Source organism: Macrobrachium rosenbergii, chromosome 41, assembly GCF_040412425.1.
Source record: "Macrobrachium rosenbergii isolate ZJJX-2024 chromosome 41, ASM4041242v1, whole genome shotgun sequence".
Classification (NCBI taxonomy): domain Eukaryota; kingdom Metazoa; phylum Arthropoda; class Malacostraca; order Decapoda; family Palaemonidae; genus Macrobrachium; species Macrobrachium rosenbergii.
The window spans coordinates 81,143,107-81,165,987 of record NC_089781.1 but is presented as its reverse complement, the minus strand read 5'-3'; the positions used below and the strand labels follow the sequence as shown (position 1 = coordinate 81,165,987).

The following is a 22,881-nucleotide window of genomic DNA, read 5'->3' as shown; positions in this document are numbered from 1 at the left end:
GTTATAATTTTGCCGTATTAGTTATGGAGGGGGCGGGGGGGCTGGTATTGTCTTACCTTATAAGTCGTAATTTGATGAAGAGCTATTTTCAAAAATGTAGGTTACAATTTCATGTCGTGTATTGGCAACTTATAAAATAATACCGTCTAGTCTAGGTAAAGACCCAGTGTCCTAGATCAGGTGGGAGCAGTGAAGGCCCCTCTGGCTAAGTAAAGACGCAACCACCTAGGTTAGGTTAGACAAGTGGTCTGGGTGTACTTAAGGACCCAGAATCCTAGGCTAGGTTAAGTGGAGGTTCCTGGGTGGGGCGAAGCCCCCTTTACCTAAGAAGGTAAAAATGTTGACCCCTAGGTTAGGTTACGTTGAACTGATTCCAATATTTCATTTGTTGGTAGAACTACGCATTAGTGCCGTGACAGATATTTCCTTTACAACTGACTTTTCCTATAGCATTTTGATTGCTTATCAAGAACAGAACGTGTGTGATAATGCCGTTTTACCAAATATCATACCGATGAAAACCTCAAGAAAAAATGTGTTCACATTCTTAACAAAATACCATAATGTTCCGCGCATTACATGTATTGGCCCACTTGTTTGTCGATTCTCGTAGGTTAGCCTTATGCCTGCGCAATGGTGCCGTTCTCTAAGCCTATTTCATATTCAGCCAACCTAGCCTGCTAGCAAAAGCCATTCCATTAATAATTTACCAAAATACGACATACTACTGACTAAGCAATAACAAACTCTATAGACATACCATAGAGTATTGAAGACGGTGTACCCAGTGGCTGATAGCCGGCCCAAGACAGCTTTCACAGTACCTCAGCACCCAACCTAAATGAACTTTACTACAGTTCGTAACCATAGTTACCATACATGTAATAACGCTCTAATAAGCGTTGCCAGATAGTATTGCATAATTGTTGTACAGTTTCCTGCAATGACACGTAAATTTATTGCCGTAGCATATTTACGAAATTTGGAATTATGCTAAAGATACTCAGATGGAGGATTCACATCTATAATGGAATAACAGAAGCGTACTGTACTGTTCTTTGTAGTTTGTAAGACCGACGGCAAAGCTTCCAAGAATGCGAGGTTGCTTTACCCTGCGTTTGGACCAAAAATTACCGTAAATCCATGTTGATTACCCTAAACTTTCTAAAGAAATATCATGTGTGTATGTATATGTGTATGTAATGTAGTGTATATATATATATATATATATATATATATATATATATATATATATATATATATTCTAACTCGACGTTAATGTGGTAAACAAAGTAGCCTACTTAATAACCTAAGAAGCGCCAAGTTATTATGTAGCAAGAATCTTTTAATTTCGCTGTTCTGCCCAGTAAATATGAGCAAAGACTGAGAGAAGATAGAAATTCTGTTGATGGTTCTCATTAAAACAAAACCAAAAGAAAAAAAAAACAGAAATACAGCATTGTAAATTTGCACTTCCAACAAGTTGATACTACAAATGGGTGGTCACGTTTAGACAGTTATACAAGCATCATATGTTAATTTCGCAAATTACTTGAAAACATATAGGAAATACTGTGAAATTCAACTACCATAATTAATGCAAAAAATATTTGCACGATTATCAGAAAAAGCTGTCTGAACATTAACAGGAAGATCTCAAATTAGCAATCTGTAAATAGAAAAATAAAATTAATAAGCCGCATATTGAAGTACCGACTCGATACTACACATTTCTAGGTTACTTTTACTCATATTGTACAACACGCAACCACATCTGCCGCACTCGATCACAGCATCGAGATATATGCTGTGGGTGGACTGCGGAGACAACGTAATGATGTAAAAACAAAAAGAAAACAGTAACAATAATAATAAATAATAATAATAATAACAATACTCGGAGGTGGAGGTGAGAGCATAAGGGAAGAAAATTTACTAGATGGCCCTGGCTTACCCTAGAATTCCAACATTTTTTCTTTACCCTAAGCTTTACCCCTAGCAAGGTCTTCTTCTTCGTTTAACGTGCTTTTTCCCATTTTTCATAAGGTAAGCACGATGCCTATCTTTTTGAAGGATTTTGATTTGAGCGTTGGGGTATGGCCGTAGCCTCGATCGGCTGCCCTGCCTGACATCGCTTAGACCCCGGTAGCACATGTATCGTTAAAATAGCTCCCTTTCTCCCAGCAGCGAAGAGACGTGAGCGGTTTAGGCCGACAGTTCGAGAGACGTGTAAGGTGTCTGTTATGTTTTTAGAAGATGTTGGAGTGGCTTTGTTTGTGTGTGTATTAGTCTGTAACACCCATTTGATTTTTCAGCAAACCTATCCGTTGATTACATACATAATCCTGGGGTGTCTACCCTAAATTAGGGTATTTTATCCTAAAGTGGAAGCACTGCCCGACAGGGTGATCAATAAAGTGCCCAGTTCGAAACTTGATACTGTTCAAATTACAGTCCGTTAACATGACCATATATCTTCACGATTAAGGAAGAAAATTTTAGCAAGATACAGGGAAATAAAGAAAAGTTAAAAAGTTTACTCTTATTAAACCATTAGAAAATGTTTCAGGGGGCTGGGGCATTGCACAAAGACAACCTCTAGTGTGGTGGTGTTACATAGAAAGAGGAGTCAAGTGTGGACCTCCGGATTCATTATCCAAAAAAGACGAAACCGCTTTACAATTGCTATATATGTTGGAACTTATGAAAATACTTGACAGTTGAATCTTCAGTACCATTAAGAATTAATTCTAGCTTTAATCACAAGTGAAATTCAGAATTTGATTCTAAAACGTGTCTTGACATTTTCAAACTACAACCGTATGTTCAGAAGTTTAATATAATAAAAACTTTCAAAACCGGTTTGAGATCATACATTACAAACAAGCTGCGCTGGCATAAGGCAAGGTATGTCTACAACACCAACAAGATATAGTTTCAACCTGTTTTTACAGGAGCATTTACATATACAATAGTTCATTTTGTATGGCAACGCTGCCACTCATCAGTCACCATCATCATATACCCCATCATATAGAAACACTTTCAATTAACGCCAGATAATCTCTCATAGGTCATTTCCGTTTAGGAATTAACCTGGTTTAGTGGCAAAGTGGGCCCTCAAATTTATACCGGGAAAACGTGTTAAAGGCTGCCTTCATGAAGGGTCCACCTAATTCGAAAACGTAGCCAAAGGGATCAAACAAGAGAAAAGGTTTTCAGCCCTTGGGGATTTTACCCGGCTACGATTGCCGCTGAGATAATAATAATAATAATAATAATAATAATAATAATAATAATAATAATAATTGTTTCATTATATCAACTGAATGGGCTGAATGCATGAGATGAGCAACTGCTGCTCAAACTCTTGATAAACAAACAAACAAAAACCATTAGAAATATACCTCTCGCAATCAATTATTCATCTTACTATTCCTAAAATTGCGAATAACATTAGAAATATTGATAAAAACCAACCAAATTCTCGTTCTACACCCATTACACTTCTAGAAAAAATCCACTTCGAGAAATGCAATCAATAATATGCCAATGACAAACAGAATACAAATGAACAAGCTTAAGTCGAGTTACACAGACTTAGACACGTTTTCTCTGATTGTAGCCTGTCGGAGAAAACATGTTAACATTCTGCGAGAAAATTAATTTGTCCAAAGTTGCATTTTTCAAACCTCACGCAAAAGCGTGCTTCACTCAAGTATTTTTTCTTCACTTAACTGTTGAATCACATCTGAAATGCAGCTTACTTCCATGCTGAAATATGAATGTATGCATGTACTTATATTAAATTAAATAAAATAGCGTTTTTCTTATATCAAAAACATATAAAACTCAATCATCCTAGACTGTTGGAATGAATCAGACCAAGAACTGTAATAAATCATGTATTTTTGGCTGCATATGCATAAAGAAAAAGTTTTGAAGCTCCTTTCGAATCTTATCGTCCCTCTGATGGTCAACAAGATCTTGTATCTTTAATCAACATTAATTTAAAAGGAAGCTGATTACATGCTTGCAGTGATATTAACAAAGCATCATCCTATCATTTACTTGCCTACGTTATCCTATGAATAGGTTACAAATAACAGATGTAAACTGTTGCCCGGCAACGGGTTACCCACAGGGGAAATAAGAGAAAAGAACCTACATTTATCTTGACACCAAAAACATATTTCACCTTAATATAGATAAAAACGCTCTCTACATAATTTCCAGTTCTAACATTATGCGTTCTACGTTATCACATACTTGATCACATTTCCTATTGCATAAAGGAAGATGTCTTAATCTGGCTTACAATACTATCCTTATTGACTTGCACCTCATAAAGGTAAATATACTGTACATAGTGAAGTGAACTTATTTACTCCAGAAGACTTAATATTATTCAACAATAAATGCATGAGACTAGATGTGCAGTCTTAGCACCTGCTCCGAGTCTGCTTTGTAAACTATTTTGAAATGCAATTATACTAACAACTTTCAATTTCAAGGTAATTATGCCTTGGCATATAACAAAAATAAGAAAATGCGCAGCAATAGCTGTCAATTAGATGCGCATAAGAATCCAATAACAAAAGACAGGAACGCATTTTGAAATTAACACAAAAGGAGATTTCTCTCAGCATCCCTAAAATATTCAAATTTAGTTAATCTCCGAGATAGAGAGCATCAGCAGAGCAAACGCTGGATCCTGGTAGAAACCGGTTGAGGTTCGTGGCTTATCCCATTTGCTTGATAGCGTGGTTGGCTGCCATGTAACACACTTTCATGCCTCCAGCGACGTAGACGCAGGTACTGAAACTGAAAACGAGATGTTATGGAGTAAAACCAACTTACATCTGAGCAAAAAAAAAAAAAAACAGCGTTAGTATCACTACTTGTATTCATTATGCTCCAAGAATTACGTAGTAAAATACATGTATTCTTAACAAAAACCAGTTTCTTTCAGCAAAAAATGTACATAATTACCATCAACTCTCTCATGAGCGATCTAGTTTGGATGAAGGAGACGGAGCCTCCTGAGGATGTTGTGCAATCAGAACTTCTAAAGTTCAAGCGAAGATGCAGTGCATTACTATATTACGTTTTTATCTGTTTATTTAATAATTTACTAATTTATCTTTTTTTTTCTCTTTTAATAACTGATTCTTTCTCTATGTCTTTCCTATTATCATTTGTAACTTCCAAATGAAAGCCAAATTCTTTGGAAACTTGAATACCAAGAGAATGGTCCCTGTGGGCTTATCTTCGGATTAATTTTTAATGATAATGCTTCAGAGACCAAATTCTTCTATTCTCTTTCTCTTATACTCCTTACTTTCACAATAATGTTTGAGAATTTGGAAAATGAAATCATCTAATCAGTCAGCCTCTGTTTTTTTTTTTTTTGCATAAAAATATATAGCAGCATGTGATGATGAAATATCACTGATCTGCTGAATAGTGTGGTGCTTACGTTCTTGACGCACGACTAAACAGCCCTTTCAGATTTATGTGGGATGCACTCATCCTTGAATAGAGTGTTGCTTTGTCATTAAAGGAATATCACACACGACTCTTCTTGACACAACAGAATCAAAGCATCAGTGAAATAACCAAGCTCCTGCACCCACCTTCGACCACTCAATCCTATCATACGATTACACCCCCCTGCTCGTTCTACAGATATTACTTTGGGTATGCCTCTCAAGAGCTTGAGTGAAATTACTCACCTCCCTTTTCCATTCTCGATGTATATACCAGGCTTAAAAATCCCACAGAAGTTGTGAGCATGAGGTTCAACCTTTACCCTATTCCTTTCAAGATGTGGAATTTTTTGCCTTCCTCTGTATTCCGAGAGGTGAGATTTTCACGTATGATGTTATCATTATATATATATATATATATATATATATATATATATATATATATATATATATATATATATATATATATATATATATATATATATATATATATAGGGACTAAATGGAGAGAAAGCTTAAGAAGCAAATGGGTCTTAGAATAAAAGATTCAACTGGAAAGAAGCTGCCCAGATAGAATACAGTCCTACAACGATGTAGTGAGTATCTTCAAGATTAACGAAATGCAGAAGATAGAAAGGAGGTAGGGACAATGATGAAGAATCTGTGGAGGTGATTGTTAAGGATGCAAAGAGGGCAATTAAAAGGTTGGAAAATAAAAATATCTCATGAGTCAATGAGATTACAAGTGAGATGATGCTGTGTGATTGAGTGGCTGGCCAGGGCGTGTAAGGTATATCTCGATGAGGAAAGGGTTCTACAGAATGTGTGAGAGGAATAACTGTTCCTTTGTATGTGGATAAAGCTGATAGAAGAGAGGGTAAGAGTTATTGAGGCAGAACGATACTTAGTATATCAAGGAAGGTGTATGGTAGGATTTATGGATTCATGGGGGGGAGGGGGGGGAAGTGTGGGTTTAGTAAATGTAAGAGGGAGTGCCGATCAGTCATCTGTTAAGTAACACATATGTCAGACGTTTAAAAGTAAAGCTGTCTGTGGGATACAAGAACCTGTGAATTTTATTAGTGAATAAATGAACCAACGAAATTTATGCTATAAACCCAAGCACTGGACACTTTCATCCATTCGATGCTTAAGACAGTGAAAAGAGGAAGCTGGAGTAGCTGGACAACAAGGTAAAGAGATCCAGAAAATATATGACATGAAATGCAAGGACCTAAAGGTGAAACTGGGGGCAAACTCCTCCAATTGCACTAAAAAGTAATGGTTTTCGAGTCTGGGCATCAGGATGGAAGAAAGCTCGAATGGTGATCCAGTGAAAGGCTAAAAGGTGGATGCAGCCGGGGGCCGAAAGGAAGTTGCAAACACCCTTTAGCGATGCCTACAGTACACTATAAAGTGTGCACTGACGGCACTACCAAATAGCTTGTGATAGGGCTAATGAGGGAGCAATTTGAAGGGTGCTAAGGACATGCAGAATAGAAGATAAGTTATTGCGGGAAACTTAGTTTTTATAATATGAGCACAGAGTTTGTTGGAAAAAGCAGACAGAGGAGTGACTCGTTTGGAGCAAAATTGAGTCTGAAATTAAGGTGTGCTATGTCTACTTGACTATTTAATTAATATCTTCATGGGTGGGACGACGCAAGAAGTCAGAGACAGGACATGTGATGTACACACAAAGATGTGGACAGTGGAATAAGAAAATGAATTGAGAATATACTGTAATGTGGAATAGCTGATTTTGCATTTAGTGAAAAAAAAAAATTGAGACACTAGTGAAAATTTTTAAAGTAAATATGAGCAAAAGTAAAAGTATGATGTCAAGCAGAAACTAGGAAGCTGGGTTAATGAATGTTTACAAGGTTTGTAAAGGAATGGAAGCAGCTGACTCACAGAGGTATCTGGAAGTAAATATCATGAATAATGGTAAGATAACAGAAATTGTGAGTCACAGAATAGGTGACTCAGAGAGGGCAAAAGTGTGCACAAAATCTGAAACAGAATTTGTCTTCTCGATTTCAAGCCATGACGGGAATGTATGAAGGGATTGTTGAGCTAATTGCTGAATGTGAATAAAAAGAAAAAAAAAAAACTGAAGATCTTGAAATATACTGTTTGCGTGATATATGTGTGGTCACAAACACACAAAGAGTGAGAAATGTCATGAGACATAAAGGTGGTTAAGAGTATTGCATAAATGAAAGGAAGGAGTGATCCGAGATAGAACAACATATGTTTGGCATCTGAAATATGAACGGGACGCATATTTCCCAAGTCTGGAAGACTATAGGGATAGGGGAAAATTAGGACCAATCAAAGCGCGCAGAGCTGATCCATGACGTCACAAGCCACGCCTTTTAGCTCCTCAGTCCCATATCCATTACTGCCAGTCACGATGCCGAAGAAAACTTCCCAATTTCACAGTTTACGGCTTGTCTGACTTATACATTTTAGTCAGATACATCTAAACATAATGCAACACTAATTTAACAATATATTCTTCAAATGAGATACACCGTGAAATATATTGTGCGTTAATGGCTTCTCCCTCTTGGCAATAGTGGTCATTGCCTGTTAATTCCTGCTCGCAAAGTCGATATTTACTGCATAAGTAATATTTTCATCACGAGTTTCTAAATCATATACTTGAAAATGCATGTTTAATGCCACTTATATAAAGAGTTGCGATCACTCATGGGATGAATCAAACAATACACAAGATAGTAAAAATGATGGTATGGTAAATATGATGTTGCAGTATCTGACCTGCAATTAGCACTACAGACTCCGGACAGGAGGCCAAGAACTTCGCGGCACTTCGGCTCCCATCAAGATGAATTTAATCTTGGACTTTGAAAGTGACGGCTTTAAAAGCGTTGACATTACATATGAACAAGACTGTGTAAACCTTAGAGCCAATGTCAAGTGCAGAGAAGAATTCAAGCAGTGGAAAGACATTTTTTTGTGTAAAAAATAAGCAGTGTTTCAATTCTTATAAATTGTACCCAGTTGGCTGCGAAAGAAAAATGTTTCACTTTGCAAAGTCTAATGTGGCATCACGTGTAAAGCACAAAGGATTAAAGAAAATTGCAACAGTGTAAATATATTATATTTGGTATTAGTATATAGCATTCAAGGTCTATAGATTAAATCTATAGACCTTGATAGCATTTATGACTACAGCGTATAGGGCAGGGAATCCAAAGTCTTAAGTATACTTGGACCCTAATGGAAAGCCGTGGGGCTTACATATACAGTCATGGTGCGTGAGGCAAAACTGATGTGACTGATTTTATTCAAGAAAGGAACTGTGTCATTTGATAATATTTATATGAGCCTCGCTTTATTTTCACAAAAGTCCTATACTAGGTATGTGCATCATGTTGGGGTTTGGGCATTGGTGACACCTCCACATTGTAAGTAGAAACAACTGCTCAGTATGGTAATTCAGAAACTGAAGTGGCCCTGCAAAAATTCCTTCGGCGAATACCTTCAGTTAAAACTACAAATCAGCTGAACAACTTGCTGAATTGTGCAGGCTCGTCGATGACATACAGTATAGTGGAGCTGGTCGTGGCAAGATTCCTTGCCAACCAACTACAATAGCATGGCGATCCCCAGGAATGCCAAGAGGAGCAACCCCTTCAGTAAAGGACGTCAACCAGCATCAGCTCTGTCATCAAACCCAAAGCGTCCCCGCACCCTTGCTCAGAATGTACAGTGCAATGTTGCAAATACTAAGTCGCATGGCAGTGGTCACTGAGGTAGAGGACAACTGAAGTAAGTTGCTGCTAAAATGTTGGCAGGATGTGGTGTTATGTGCTGGACTGTGCTGTATACTTTTTTCTCATCCCTAAAGTACTTCTTGTGAGTTGAATATATATGTATATATAAACAAGCTCTGAACATTTACCTGTATATTATTTCAATGCAGTTTGTTTTATTTGGCTTTCATTGTTGTATAAATTTAAGTCTCAGTTCAGCATTAAGTCCATTTTAGCCCCAAGGATCTGTACTGTAAAGTATTGTATGTGAGTGTTTATATATATATTATATATATATATATATATATATATATATATATATATATATATATATATATATATATATATATATATATATATATATTCCAGGACTGGGTTCTCATTTATCTCCATATATATATATATATATATATATATATATATATATATATATATATATATATATATATATATATGGAGATAAAGGAGAACCCCTGTCCTGGAACATGAGTTTATTCCAACGTTTTGAAGGCTGAGGTCTCCAGGGAACTGATAAAAGTACAGGTTATAGCAAGTATATATACAAAATCATATTCCCTAGGCTGCAAGTGTGGGTAGGGTAAGGAGATTAAAGCATTAGTACAGCCCTAGGGAATATGATTTTGTATATATACAGTACTTGCTACTACCTGTACTTTGTCAGTTCCCTGAAGAAGACCTGAAACGATGGAATAAACTCATGTTTCAGGACTGAGTTCTCATTTACCTCATTATAACCAAACCTGTCAAAAATGAATTCTCATCATGTATATATATATATATATATATATATATATATATATATATATATATATATATATATATATATATCTTAATGATAAATAATATTGCAAGACCAGGAAGAACATTCTTTATTGTACAAGCTTTCGAGGTATAAAACCTCATCATCAGGCTGAAAAAACCGACAAGGATGAGAATCAATAAAATTACAATAAAATGAATTGTCATAATAAATCTTCAGCAAAAATACTAACGAAATATATAAAATGAACAAGTAAATACAAACTAAAAGGGTGAGACGTAAAATAACGAAAAATTAAAAACACAAACATAAAAATATGAAAATAAAACTAAAGTGAAATGTAAACAAACTACCACTCATAAAGTAAAATATTTAACGACCTAATCGAGTACCTACTATGAAATTACACGATAGCTAGTTGAATACCAGACGAGTTGTTGTTCAATTCCGGCTTCATCTTTTTAATAGTCAGCGACTGAAATTAAAAGGTCCAGTCTATTTGAACAAAAAGACAGTACCCGAAAATCCAGGTCAGTGAAAGGATGGTCCTGTGCTAAACTGTGTTCTCTAATGGCAGAAAAGGGTGGTTTGGAAAGGGGAAACCTAGTTCTAATAGAAAGACCTCTGTGTTCCAAAATTCTGTGTCTGAGCCAGGGGGAACTAGATCCCACGTATCGCAGACCACACCCCGAACAAGTGAACAAGTAAACGACACAGGAATTAAGGTCCACAGGCAGAGTAGGCTTCTCTCTCAAAAGTGATCTTATTGTAAAATATCTATTACAGAAAACAAACCGGAAACTGATTTGAGGGAAACAATGCTTAAGTATTTCTTGTAACTTTTTCGGACCATATAGCTACTATGACCAAGGTAAGGCAATTTAATGTACTTTACATCTTTACTAGCAGTACTGTACACCGGTCTGGGACAAAACTTTTCATTTAAAAATTTTTCAGAACTTTGTAAAATACAAAAATGGGATATGAGTTTTCAGAAAAATAATTCTGGAGGAAAACCATATCTTGATGAAATAAATTAAAATCACAACAAACATTGTAGGCTCTGTTAATCAAAGTGCGTATTGAGTTCATCTTATACAACTTTGGCGAAAAACTCAGGTAATTCAATCCAAGCCAGTAAAAGTACTTTTCCTATAAACAGAGGTCTCAAATTTGCCACTATTTCTGTAAACCTGTACATCTAAAAATGACAACTTATTATCCTGTTCCGTCTCACAAGTAAAAGAAATGTTAGGGTGACGAGAATTAAAATATTCAAAAACAAATCAACATGTGATAATTCCTTAAACACAAGGAAAGTATCATCTACATACCTACGGTAATACAAAGGTTTGAAAGCACTAGGGCATTCAGACATCCAAATCCTTTCACAATAACCCATGAAGCAATCCGCATATACAGGTCCAAGGGAATTTCCCATAGCTACTCCATCTATTTGATTATATAATTTACCATCAAAAGTAAAATGCCATCAGCAGTTGCTAAATGTAATAATTTTTGCAAGTCTATTTTATTAAGTCCAAACACTGATAAATGGTTTTCACATATATTATTAAGAATAATGATGAGGTTTTATACCTCGAAAGCTTGTACAATAAAGAATGTTCTTCCTGGTCTTGGCAATATTATTTATCATTAAGCTAAGATTTCCAAGTAGCCGCCCAGTTACCGAGACTATATATACATATATGTGTGTATGTGTATATGTGTATGTGTATATATATATATTTATATACATATATGTACTTATATATATACACATGTGTGTGTGTGTATATATGATTTTGCCAATCTTAACGTTTACCACTGGCCTACTCGAGCATGGAATGTTTTTCAGGCGTTACTGCCTGTTGTTTCAGGCTATAAAAAGGTATTATGTACAGTCCTAAAATAATAACTGCCTTATGCTTAAATGAAATGTGGAGAATACAGTTTTGATGACAAATTTATGCAATTAATTCAAGGCATACATTTGGCTATTGAGTGTGAGCTTGTATGAAAGTAGTGGTATACTCATATACTACCGTTATCTGGCTTTAATTAATTCATGTTGAATATTTGTATAAAATTTTCCGTTAAAAGAGATTTTTAGGAAAAAATTGTCACCCATATTAATTTTAAAGCATATCGCAGTTCTAATAAACTTATGCCTCAATTCTGCTCTAGTTCAGCTCAATAAAAAGTCTACTGTAACTCCATAAATAGGTATTCTGTACTCCTATCATTGCTAAAAATATTAAATACTAATGAAACACTCGTTTTAATTCTTTGTACACAATGAATGACAAGTACGAAGGGTTTGCTAAAATATATTAAAATATAAATTAAATAATCAGCGTTTTCTTTGTACACAATGAATTTTAAACAAAAATCACGTAAGGGCTTACTAAAAATATTCAGTACTAAATTGTATTATCCCTTTTATTTATTTGTACACAAACTATGAAAAGTCAAAATCAAAAGCAAAAAAATATTCAATAAAAAAACTTTTTATATATTTGTACACAATGAATGACAAGTACCAATCAGGTAAGGACATTTGGAAGGTTATCAAAAGGGAATCCACCTCAAAAGGCAATTTTTACAACAGCCTATCAAGTACACCTTGAAAAACAACCTTTTCAGATTAGCTACTGACAGGATGAGTTTGTCAAGTAATTATATTTGGTTACAGTAGGCTAACTTAGATCGCCAAAGCAACAATGCCATAGGTTTCCTTAATTAAGGGCACATTAGCTCTTGAAGTAATTTAATGAATGAAGCTGATACTGTGTCCCTGTAAATAGTAGGGACTATATCAGTCTGATTCCTTGTTCATGACCTAGTAATGACCAGTATATTGCTTTTATACAATGCACAGTAATGTGCATTACTGCGAAATAGCATATGTCCAAAGAAAGCCATTTTGCGTAAGCCTACTACCTCTCTCTCTATTTTCCCCTACAAACAGGTCAGATACCATCATTTTTACCATCTTGTGTATTGTTTGATTCATGAGTGATCGCAAGTCTTTATAAATGGCATTAAACATACATTTTCAAGTATATATTTAGAAACTCGCAATGAAAATATTACTTATGCAGTAAATATCGACTTTGCGAGCAGGAATTAACAGGCACTGACCACTATTGCCAAGAGAGAGAAGCCAATAATGCATAATATATTTCAAAGTGTATCTAATTTGAAGAATATTATGTTGTTAAATTTAGTGTTGCATTATGTTTAGATGTATCTGACTAAAACGTATAAGTCATACAAGACATAAAAATAAAACTCAAGTTTTTCAAGGCATCGTGACTGGCAGTAATGGATATGGGACCAAGGAGCTAAAGGGCGTGGCTTGTTGTCATGGATCAGACTGCCTGAGCTTTGATTGGTCCTAATTTTCCCTATCCTTATACTCTTCCAGACTTGGGAAATATGCAACGGGACACTGACTAAAGAAAGTTTTTTTTATCCACCACCAGTTAGAAGATACTAATACGTTATATATATATATATATATATATATATATATATATATATATATATATATATATATATATATATATATATATAATAGAAACGAGTCTATAATTCAATAAACTAATTATTTCGATATACGCACAAGGGCATACAGAAAATCACTGATAAAGACAGAGACAGCAAAACAGAAAAGACGTTAGCGAAACAAAGTCATAACAGATGCCGAGTTTAACCGTCGTCGCCAGTGACTAAAAGTGTTTACCCGTACTGCGCTGGGCAAAAAGATGAACTAATTTAGATCTTGACCTCGCCCGGTGACCTCTCGCACACCATAACGTTAACTCGATAACAACCGTTGAACGAATTGCATAGACAATTAAACGTGAAACATTAATGGAAAAGGGAAGCCTATCTGGACAAAACTAAGGAAAATTATACCAGATTTAGGCATCGAACCCATACCCATATATACGAAGGCTCTAGAAGCAGGGTCAGTTAGAAAAGGGCATCAGGGCAGGGAGTGTGCGAGATGTGTGGATAGGTGACTGTGACAACTCGAACAGACTTAACGAACTTATAAAATTTCTGAACGCCCATAGTACAAGTGAAATTTTAAGTCCACGAATTTTACGATGTGCCTTTAAGATAAAGACTCGGTCATTGCTACCCATTGAAAGGTGGAAAAAGTTATAGTTTAAAGACTAAATAAATGTAATTAAGGGGAAACATAAATTTCATTTAACCAACATTAATAAAAAAGAAGAACTTATGAAATATTGAAAGATAGCCGACATCTGAGCACGATAAGTGAAGTTCAGCATAGTTAAACATCGACCACTTGTTCCTACAGAAGTGAAAGCAAACAGTATAACAGACAGTTCTAAGAAGTGCATGCCTTCCCATTACATATATATATACATATCCATATATGTATATAATATATATATATATATATATATATATATATATATATATATATATATATATATATATATATATATATATAACGCCCTTCACGCTCCTAACAGGCAGTGTGACGTGAGTCAGATGTGTAAAATTCTGTCTTTTCAAATATGTTCCCTTCCCCGCACAGTGTCACGTATAAGAAGAAAGAAAAGGCATTCTGGCAATAGAAAAAAAAAAAAAAAGAGATACTGAAGTAGCAAAACGATGACGTCATCGGTAAACCTGTAAGAGAATGGTTTTTGAATATCCCGACGGCTTCTAACCTATACTCCCCCCGCCTACTTCCTCCCCCGGGGAATCAATAACGTTAAAATTTTATACGTACTTCATGAGTGGAAATCACTGCCTTGTCTTGGGTTGAAATTGTCCTTGCTTCGTCTGGCACGTTACAACAGCTGTTTCCCTTTGTGCTTTTACAGTAAACATCCAACTCTACAAATCTTGGCTTAAGTGATTATGTCATTGTAATCATATCTGTATTTCAACTACGTGCCTCATTCTTTAGGTGAAGAGACTTCAAACATTATTACCCTATCGTTTCTGAGCCGGCATTTTTGGATGGGAATGCAAGTCCATACCCGACAACATCTACCAGGTTGCCACACAGTAGTCTTCTGACTATCAGGTACACAATTCAGTGCTACGGTTAACAAAGGCACTGATATATATCATATATATGTGTGTATATATATATATATAATGAGTGTGTGAGAGAGAGAGATTAAAGGGGATTCAGTTAGCACTCTGATAATGTAACGCATTTATACACAGTATGAAAACTTACTGAGTACTGTATCGAAGGTCTAAAGCACTCCTGTCATGACGTCACTTCCTAATATACTGTTAAATGATAGTTAACTTAAGGCCATGGAAACAAAGCACTCCTAGAGAAGTCGCTACTAATAACAACAAAATTGGAAATAAAACTTACTTGTACCCCAAAAACATTGCAGCTAGCCCACACACAGCTGCAAATATCAAAACGGATTTCGTCAATTCAAGCCAAAATTTCTTCTTGTCCTCGGTTTGAACGTCGGAGTCTAATTTATCAGCCATAGTTTAACAGTTATTTTACACTGTAACAACAAAACGTCCACTGTCTTTCTTCAGAGCAATATTTCTCCACGAGAGGGAAATAGTTCGAGTACACAAGTGTGTATGATATCATGAAGCTAGAGGGGAGGGAGAAACCCACACTGTACACAGAGACATTACACAGTTGCCTATTTACTTATTGAAGTGATTTTAAAAGGATTCTGTTCATATGCGGGTAATCAAGAGATGGCTAATATTATGTTGAGAAAGACAAGGTATATGTACATTACAGGATTTTTTGTTTACGGTTACAGCACTCTCCCTTGCATCGCCTAATATCTGTTTGTGGAACTAGCAACATGTTGGCAAGCTGGTAACGATAGTAAATATATCCTTTGGTAGTGCCAGTAACGTGCGGATGCCAGGCGCACGATCACCACTTTATATTCAATATCGATGTATTCTTCACATTGGGTGTGTTTGATTGCAAGCAGAATCTATATCTACATACAAAATGCTATTATTCTAGATACATTAAGCACGAAAAACTCATGGAGACATAGGCCGCGGTCGTGAGAAACCACTGACAGCGACATAACTTATGTCAGTTCCTGTGTTCTGTTCCGGTTGGTCGTTCATGACTGCTGTCAATCCTTTTGAGAGACGAGAGTGACATTTTGCAAAACTTCGCATGGCGTAAATTTTGTAATTTCCCTATGGAGAAGTAACTTACATTCTAAAAGCAGTTTCTCTGATAACAGAGTTGCTTTAAATAACTTGATTTTGTCTTTTCCGGATTAAATATGGACGAAGGACAATTGAAACATTCTCAGACAATGAGGAAGCGATGCACGATAATTTCATTTTTCAGAGACGTTTTCGTTCTACAATAGTCTGTTTTCCAAACTTCCAGCTCCAAGTTAAATTTCTAAAGAGGAACGCAAAATAAAAACCGGTTAATTCAACATAGATATATTTACAGTTCTATCACAAGAATTAAGTATATGCATCAACATTGGCAACCACAATACGACTTTTTTCCAAGCTACTTTAAGTAGACTTGTTATAGCAAGTTGATAATGATCTTTTGCAATGATGTTGTTATTTCTTATTATTTGTTTTATTCTATCTACATATATACATACTGGACAGAGGAGAGTAACATAAAAATATATGAAAGGTGTAATAAGTGTAATAAGTACCAGCCATTACACATATCTACAAAATAATACGTAGAAGATCAGTGTAAATAGATCAAAGAGAAATAATACATAAAATACAATTATATGCATAATATACATGTATTTTTCACATTGTAAATATACACATGTATTATTTATATTAAAATTTTAGTCATCGCTTTTTGTAGGGTTACCTATTATCTGTAGCCAATTCTTATTTCAAGAATTTAATATTAATAATTATTATTTGGATGTTTACATAAAAGTCAAACCATCATTATAACCTCAGAGAATTTTACACGATTTCTTTTAGATACTTGGAAATCATATATAGAAATAAATATATCAATTTCAAAATATAGATAAGCTAAAATACAATTTCTATATTCCAACAATATAGAAATATATATATGGCAAATCAGATAGCATAATTTATCATGCAATCGTATAACTGAAAAATCTGTAGTAGTAATACTAATAATAATTAATAACAATAATAATAAAGTCATCCAATTATACCAATGACGATTCAACAGGTCAATAATTAACGAATTTACTTATAGTATCATTTCTTTTCACTCACGTACATAAGGCCACCAAAATGTTTGTCCATCTAGCCATGAAGAGTTATGGAACAGTTTGTGGCAAACAAAATTTTCGAAGCAAAGACACAGAGTTGTTATGATGAAGATAACACAAAGACAGTAGTTCTTTCTGCTATAAACTTTAAAGTAAATAACTGATAATAGGAAAGAAGTACTTGGAGTATCCTTATCATTTCAATAGTGATTTCTGGGAGTAAAAAAAAAAATTGTAGGTTGCCAACCTATCTTAAAATCTATTATGTATTCTCATCTTAAAACTGAGTTGCATTTCTAATGGTTTACTTTTTAAACAGATCAATATACTTTTAGTGTATATTAAGTCTATTTCATGTTTAAGTAACATTTTAATTTTGTTCAGTTGGTAAAAATAAATTTGTAAAAAGTGCTTAATTTTTAATCTCATATTTTTTTCGACTGAAAGTTCTTTCTGCTGTTCTTGCCTTTCTAAATTTTATATTTTATTACGATTATTTCATTTTACTTTACAAGGTGAGGGCTTTGCAGGTAAACAGGTAATGTAAAAACTCAAAATTTTGAAACAAAAACTCAAAATTTTGGAAAACAAATTTTTGTAAGAAATCAAAGTTTGGAAAAAAAAATCCAATTTCTTTGTAAGGGTTTGCCGAAGTTATTTTGGAAGGATGTTGGCCGGAGTGGATAGATAATTTAGACAAACAAGTTTATCTGTAACAGTAATAATAATTATAGTAATCATTTATAAGTTTGAATTATGAGTTATACTTTATAATAACTGTGAGATTATAAATTCATGAGTGATTTATCATTTTGCCTAAATGGATGCCATTTCATCTAGAGTAATGATAATGATTAGAGGTTACTTCTAAGAGTAGACTAAACACCTCACCATGTTGCACAGGAAAAACTAAACATTATCATCTATAATTGGTCATTCAGTTGCATCTGATCCTAAAAAGTAAGAGTATACTGCTTCCTTTAACTCTGGAAAAAGCATCTACGATGAACCTGATGATATTTATGGAAATATTTAATTTTTAAAAATTGCATGTGGGGGAAACCTTGCAGGAACCAGGAGAGGAAACATCAGAGAAATTGCATTGGAATTAATGAAAGATTATTCAGAAATATACATATATGTATATATATATATATATATATATATATATATATATATATATATATATGATTTAATAACATAACCTCATTTAAACTGGATGGTATCTAACAGAGAATTTTAATTAAAAAAAATTATGAGCCTTCAAGGACTTTCTGTCCCTATCATCCCGTAGCCGAGATATCATCTGTTTAATTGAGGTCCTGTTACTAATTGTATTTATGCACAGGCCAGTTGTGCAAGTGATCAAGTTTAATATAATATATATATATATATATATATATATATATATATATATATATATATATATATATATATACATATGTATGTATAAATTAGAGGTATGATGCAGGAATTGTTAAGGAAATATATAGAGATCATAAAGAAAGTCTATAGAAATTATGAACCATTATATAGAAATTGTAGAAAGCAATTAGGCATCATAGAGGGGTTCTGGCGTCACAACTACCATGGTCACTGACGCCGAAAGTATCATACATTAACAACCTATATTCTCCCTGTAATATCCACATATCACTGAGGAACTGTATGGAGATTATAGGGAAAATACAGTGATAACATAAAGGAAATACGTGCAAATTATAAACTACAATAAAGAAAGTATACAGTACTTACAAAGGTACTATATATATATATATATATATATATATATATATATATATATATATATATATATATATATAAATATATATATGTATATATATGTATATATATATATATATATATATATATATATATATATATATATATATATATATATATATATATATATTACAGAGGAAATAAAAACTATTGAAAATAGCAGTTATGCAGCAAATATTTACCTTGATCAAGGAGCTATGTAAAATTATAGGAAAATATACACAAGTCATAAAGAAAATGTATAGAAATTGTAACCAATAGACATCATAAAGAAAATACAGAGATATTATCTTCGTATTTCTATAGAAATGACTTTGACTTCACACGTAAACAAAGGATGTTACACAGAAATTGTAATGGAGATACATCGAATCTGTGGAAGTAAAATACAAAGCATTAAAAACTATAAGTATTGTATATGAAAAAATATAAATCATAGAGCGTATAAAGATTATAAATTAGAAAAACAGTATGGCAGATGTAGAACAACTACAAATCAAACAGAAACTGTACAGAAATTCTAGACAGGCTATACAGATATTAGGAAAAATATCGAACCGCTATACAAATTAAAATAGGACCAGGAATGGAGAAAGCATTCTAAATCTAAGTGAAACCTAAATCGTCTCTACATATATAAACTATACAGAAATTTTTCTAATAATTATACGGGAAATATACATAAACTTGAGAGAGCACATGGCATTTTTAAGGCCTATCTGAGAACTTAAAGAAGCTGTTCAGAAACTTTGTGGAAACTATATTGAATTATAGAGATCATTCACAAAAGTGACGAACTGCTCAGAACTATGGGCAATGGAAACTGTATATAGAAATTATATTAACGATATGTAAACTACACAAACTCGCCAAGAATTTTACACACTGGAACAAGTTTAAGCAGCAAAGAAACTTTAGAAACTACATGGAACGTTTATAGCATCCTTACACGAATATATGCACAATAGAACCTATACAACAAATGAAAGTTGCATCCTTACATGAACATATGCACAATAGAACCTAATCAAGAAATGAAAGTTATTTTACCATTAACAACGAAAAACGGGAAATGATTCTTAATACACATCTGAGTGAAGATCACTCCTGTTGAGAATCCCCCTGCCGATTCCTTTCCTGATTCTAAAGTAACCTCTTTTTTGGAGAGATCCTTCTTCCTACTGTACACTGGATGAATATTAAAGCTGCAAAAAATCATCAACTACGATTTTTTTTGGAAATTTTCAGTTCATTTTTTGGTCCCTTAGAACTAGAGGGCGACTCAAATTCTCTTCATAAAGTTTGTCTGCTTTGTGAAAATAACCGAATCCAGATTTTTTTTCCTTTTTACGGAAATCATTGCATTCTGCACCTTCCGTGCACATCTCTTTCTTTTACCTAAAAGTCATATCAGTTGTGTGTATGTGTATATATATATATATATATATATATATATATATATATATATATATATATATATATATATATATATATATATATGAAACACTTCCACCCTTCAATATAACCAATGGCAGTTCATACATCAACGAAAGATAACTTTTTTTTACAATTTCTGAAAGCCTCTTAACATTTTATTACATTTGTTCTGGGAAATAAGGAATTTTTGGACAAGAAAATATGCTTAGAAAAAAGATAGGCTCATCATATTAAATTAATTTTGTATTGTTGTATCGACTTTTAGAGTAATTTTAATATATATATTTCTTGTGCTGAGTCCCAATTTTCGCTCGTCTTTGCATTTTCTTACAAATGTAGATATGCAGGTAATAAATTCTTTCAAGTATAAATATATATATATATATATATATATATATATATATATATATATATATATATATATATATATATATATATATATATACAGTATATATATACATATTTATATATACTTATATATATAAATATATATAGAAACATATTAAATGAATAATGTATAAACGCTATATATAAAATATTTGTATACATAATACATATCAGAATGTACACAAAATATCTGTCATAGTGTTAAATCTTTGGCAAATACAAATTACTGTGATTGTTAAATGAACATATAATATACCAAACACAACTGTGACGAATAACATAATATTATTTATTCAAGCAAACTTACTTCATTTACATGAATTTTACAGTTCATATAAATGAACTGTACTTTTACTTTTAAATATCCATTTCGTTTTCAAGTTCTCTTTCATTTTTTCCTTCTTCCTGAAACTATATTTGCTTTAATGTACCTCGGGCTTCATTTTCTTCAATTTTTGTGCTTCATTTTCTAGTATCTCTAAGCTTCAGTTTTCATAACTTTGTGCTTCTTTGGCGCGTCATTGTGCTGCATTTTCTCGTGCTTTTGACCTCTGTTTTATTCCCAATCTTGGTGCTTCATTTTCCTGAATCTTTGTGCTTCCTTTTTTTAACCAATTTTATTTTGAGCTCCATTGTCTTTGGCCGTCTTCCGTTCATTCTCCTCATACCTTTACTTATTTCAGTTGCTGAGTATTTACTTTTTTTGGTGTAAAATTTTCCTGATTTACGCCCATATCTGAAACATTGTAAAATAAGAGATAATTCTATTATCGACTAAATTTGATTTACAGTATCTTTGTTTTAATAGCAAGTAAAACTTTATGCTCATGAAGAAAATTTAATTCATCCTTAATTATCATATTTATAAGCAAATGGCATCAAAAGAGGTTATTCTTGTACAAATAGTAACGAGATTGCTAAAACCAAAACGGTCTTTGACGGCGAGAAGTAAGAAGCACTACTAAAAAGAAAGCGTATCTCTACCTCTCGGGAGAGAAACACTACTAAAACATGAACAGGACTCGGAGCGTTACCCTAAGAGTGAAATCCCAAGACCCTGTAGATATGGAAGTGCCGTCGGGCGACATCTTGAGGCATGATACCCTGTTCTCGTGGCCGTAGAGGATCGTCAGTCGCTGGCACTTGAGGGTATCCCACACGTTGACCGTGTAGTCGTTGTACCCAGCGAAGAGCAGACGCCCTGTCGAAGGGAGATTGGTTATAACTACAGAATCGCATGTGTTTAGACTTCATTGGGGCGGTTGGTTTCACAAAGTTCTGGCGAATGTAACTAATGTATTTCGCGCGTATTTACATGCGGACGCGGACACAAACACAAATATATATACAGTATATATATATTTGTGTGTGTCTATACATACATACATATACATATATATAATCCACTGGTCACTTTTTACAAAATACATATGTAACTGTAATAGCCACAATGCCCTCTTAACTTCTAGAATTCTTCACACTTTTTGGATACGCTGCGCTTGTCACTACAAAGCCTTAGATACAAATGCAAGAAATGTGAGGTCATTCTGACGTCCAGTAGCATGATTCGAACCCACATCCCGAGTAATCAGAACGAGGTCACGTTGCCGACCTGGTTATGATTACCCTGGATGTGGATTCGAATCCTGCTGCCGGACATCAGAATTGCTTCATATTTCTTGCACTTGGATCTAAGTCTTTGTAGTGACAAGCGTATCCAAAAAAGTGTGAAGAATTCGAGAAATTCCGAGGAGCATTATGGGTATTTCAATTATATACTATATACTATATATATATATATATATATATATATATATATATATATATATATATATATATATATATATATATATATATATATATATATATATATATATATATATATATATATATATATATATATATATATACATATACAGTCATAGGCATAACCCAGTCCCTCCTAACTTACCGCTAACGGAGAAGTCAATAGC

At 33.7% G+C, this 22,881-nt stretch overlaps 1 protein-coding gene and 1 long non-coding RNA gene across 3 annotated transcripts in view; both read right to left on the bottom strand.

Annotated features, from left to right (window-relative positions):
- Positions 1–3,892: 3,892 nt before the first annotated feature.
- On the bottom strand, positions 3,893–16,213 carry LOC136826923 (uncharacterized). The gene is made up of 2 exons (XR_010849756.1): positions 15,439–16,213; positions 3,893–4,824 (listed from the first exon to the last, which is right to left on the bottom strand). It is a non-coding gene; the product is annotated as an uncharacterized lncRNA (long non-coding RNA).
- A 5,086-nt stretch (positions 16,214–21,299) lies between these two features.
- Gbeta5 (guanine nucleotide-binding protein subunit beta-5) overlaps positions 21,300–22,881 on the bottom strand; it is a 28,253-nt gene continuing 26,671 nt past the window's right edge. For both annotated transcript variants that reach the window (XM_067084497.1, XM_067084498.1), the window contains exons 8-10: positions 22,860–22,881; positions 21,943–22,109; positions 21,300–21,644 (exon numbers count right to left, since the gene is read on the bottom strand). The exon at positions 22,860–22,881 is cut by the window's right edge and continues 75 nt beyond it. In XM_067084497.1, coding sequence (XP_066940598.1) covers positions 21,633–21,644; positions 21,943–22,109; positions 22,860–22,881 — 201 coding nt within the window. In that variant the 3' untranslated portion in view covers positions 21,300–21,632. The remainder of the gene's footprint in view (positions 21,645–21,942; positions 22,110–22,859) is intronic.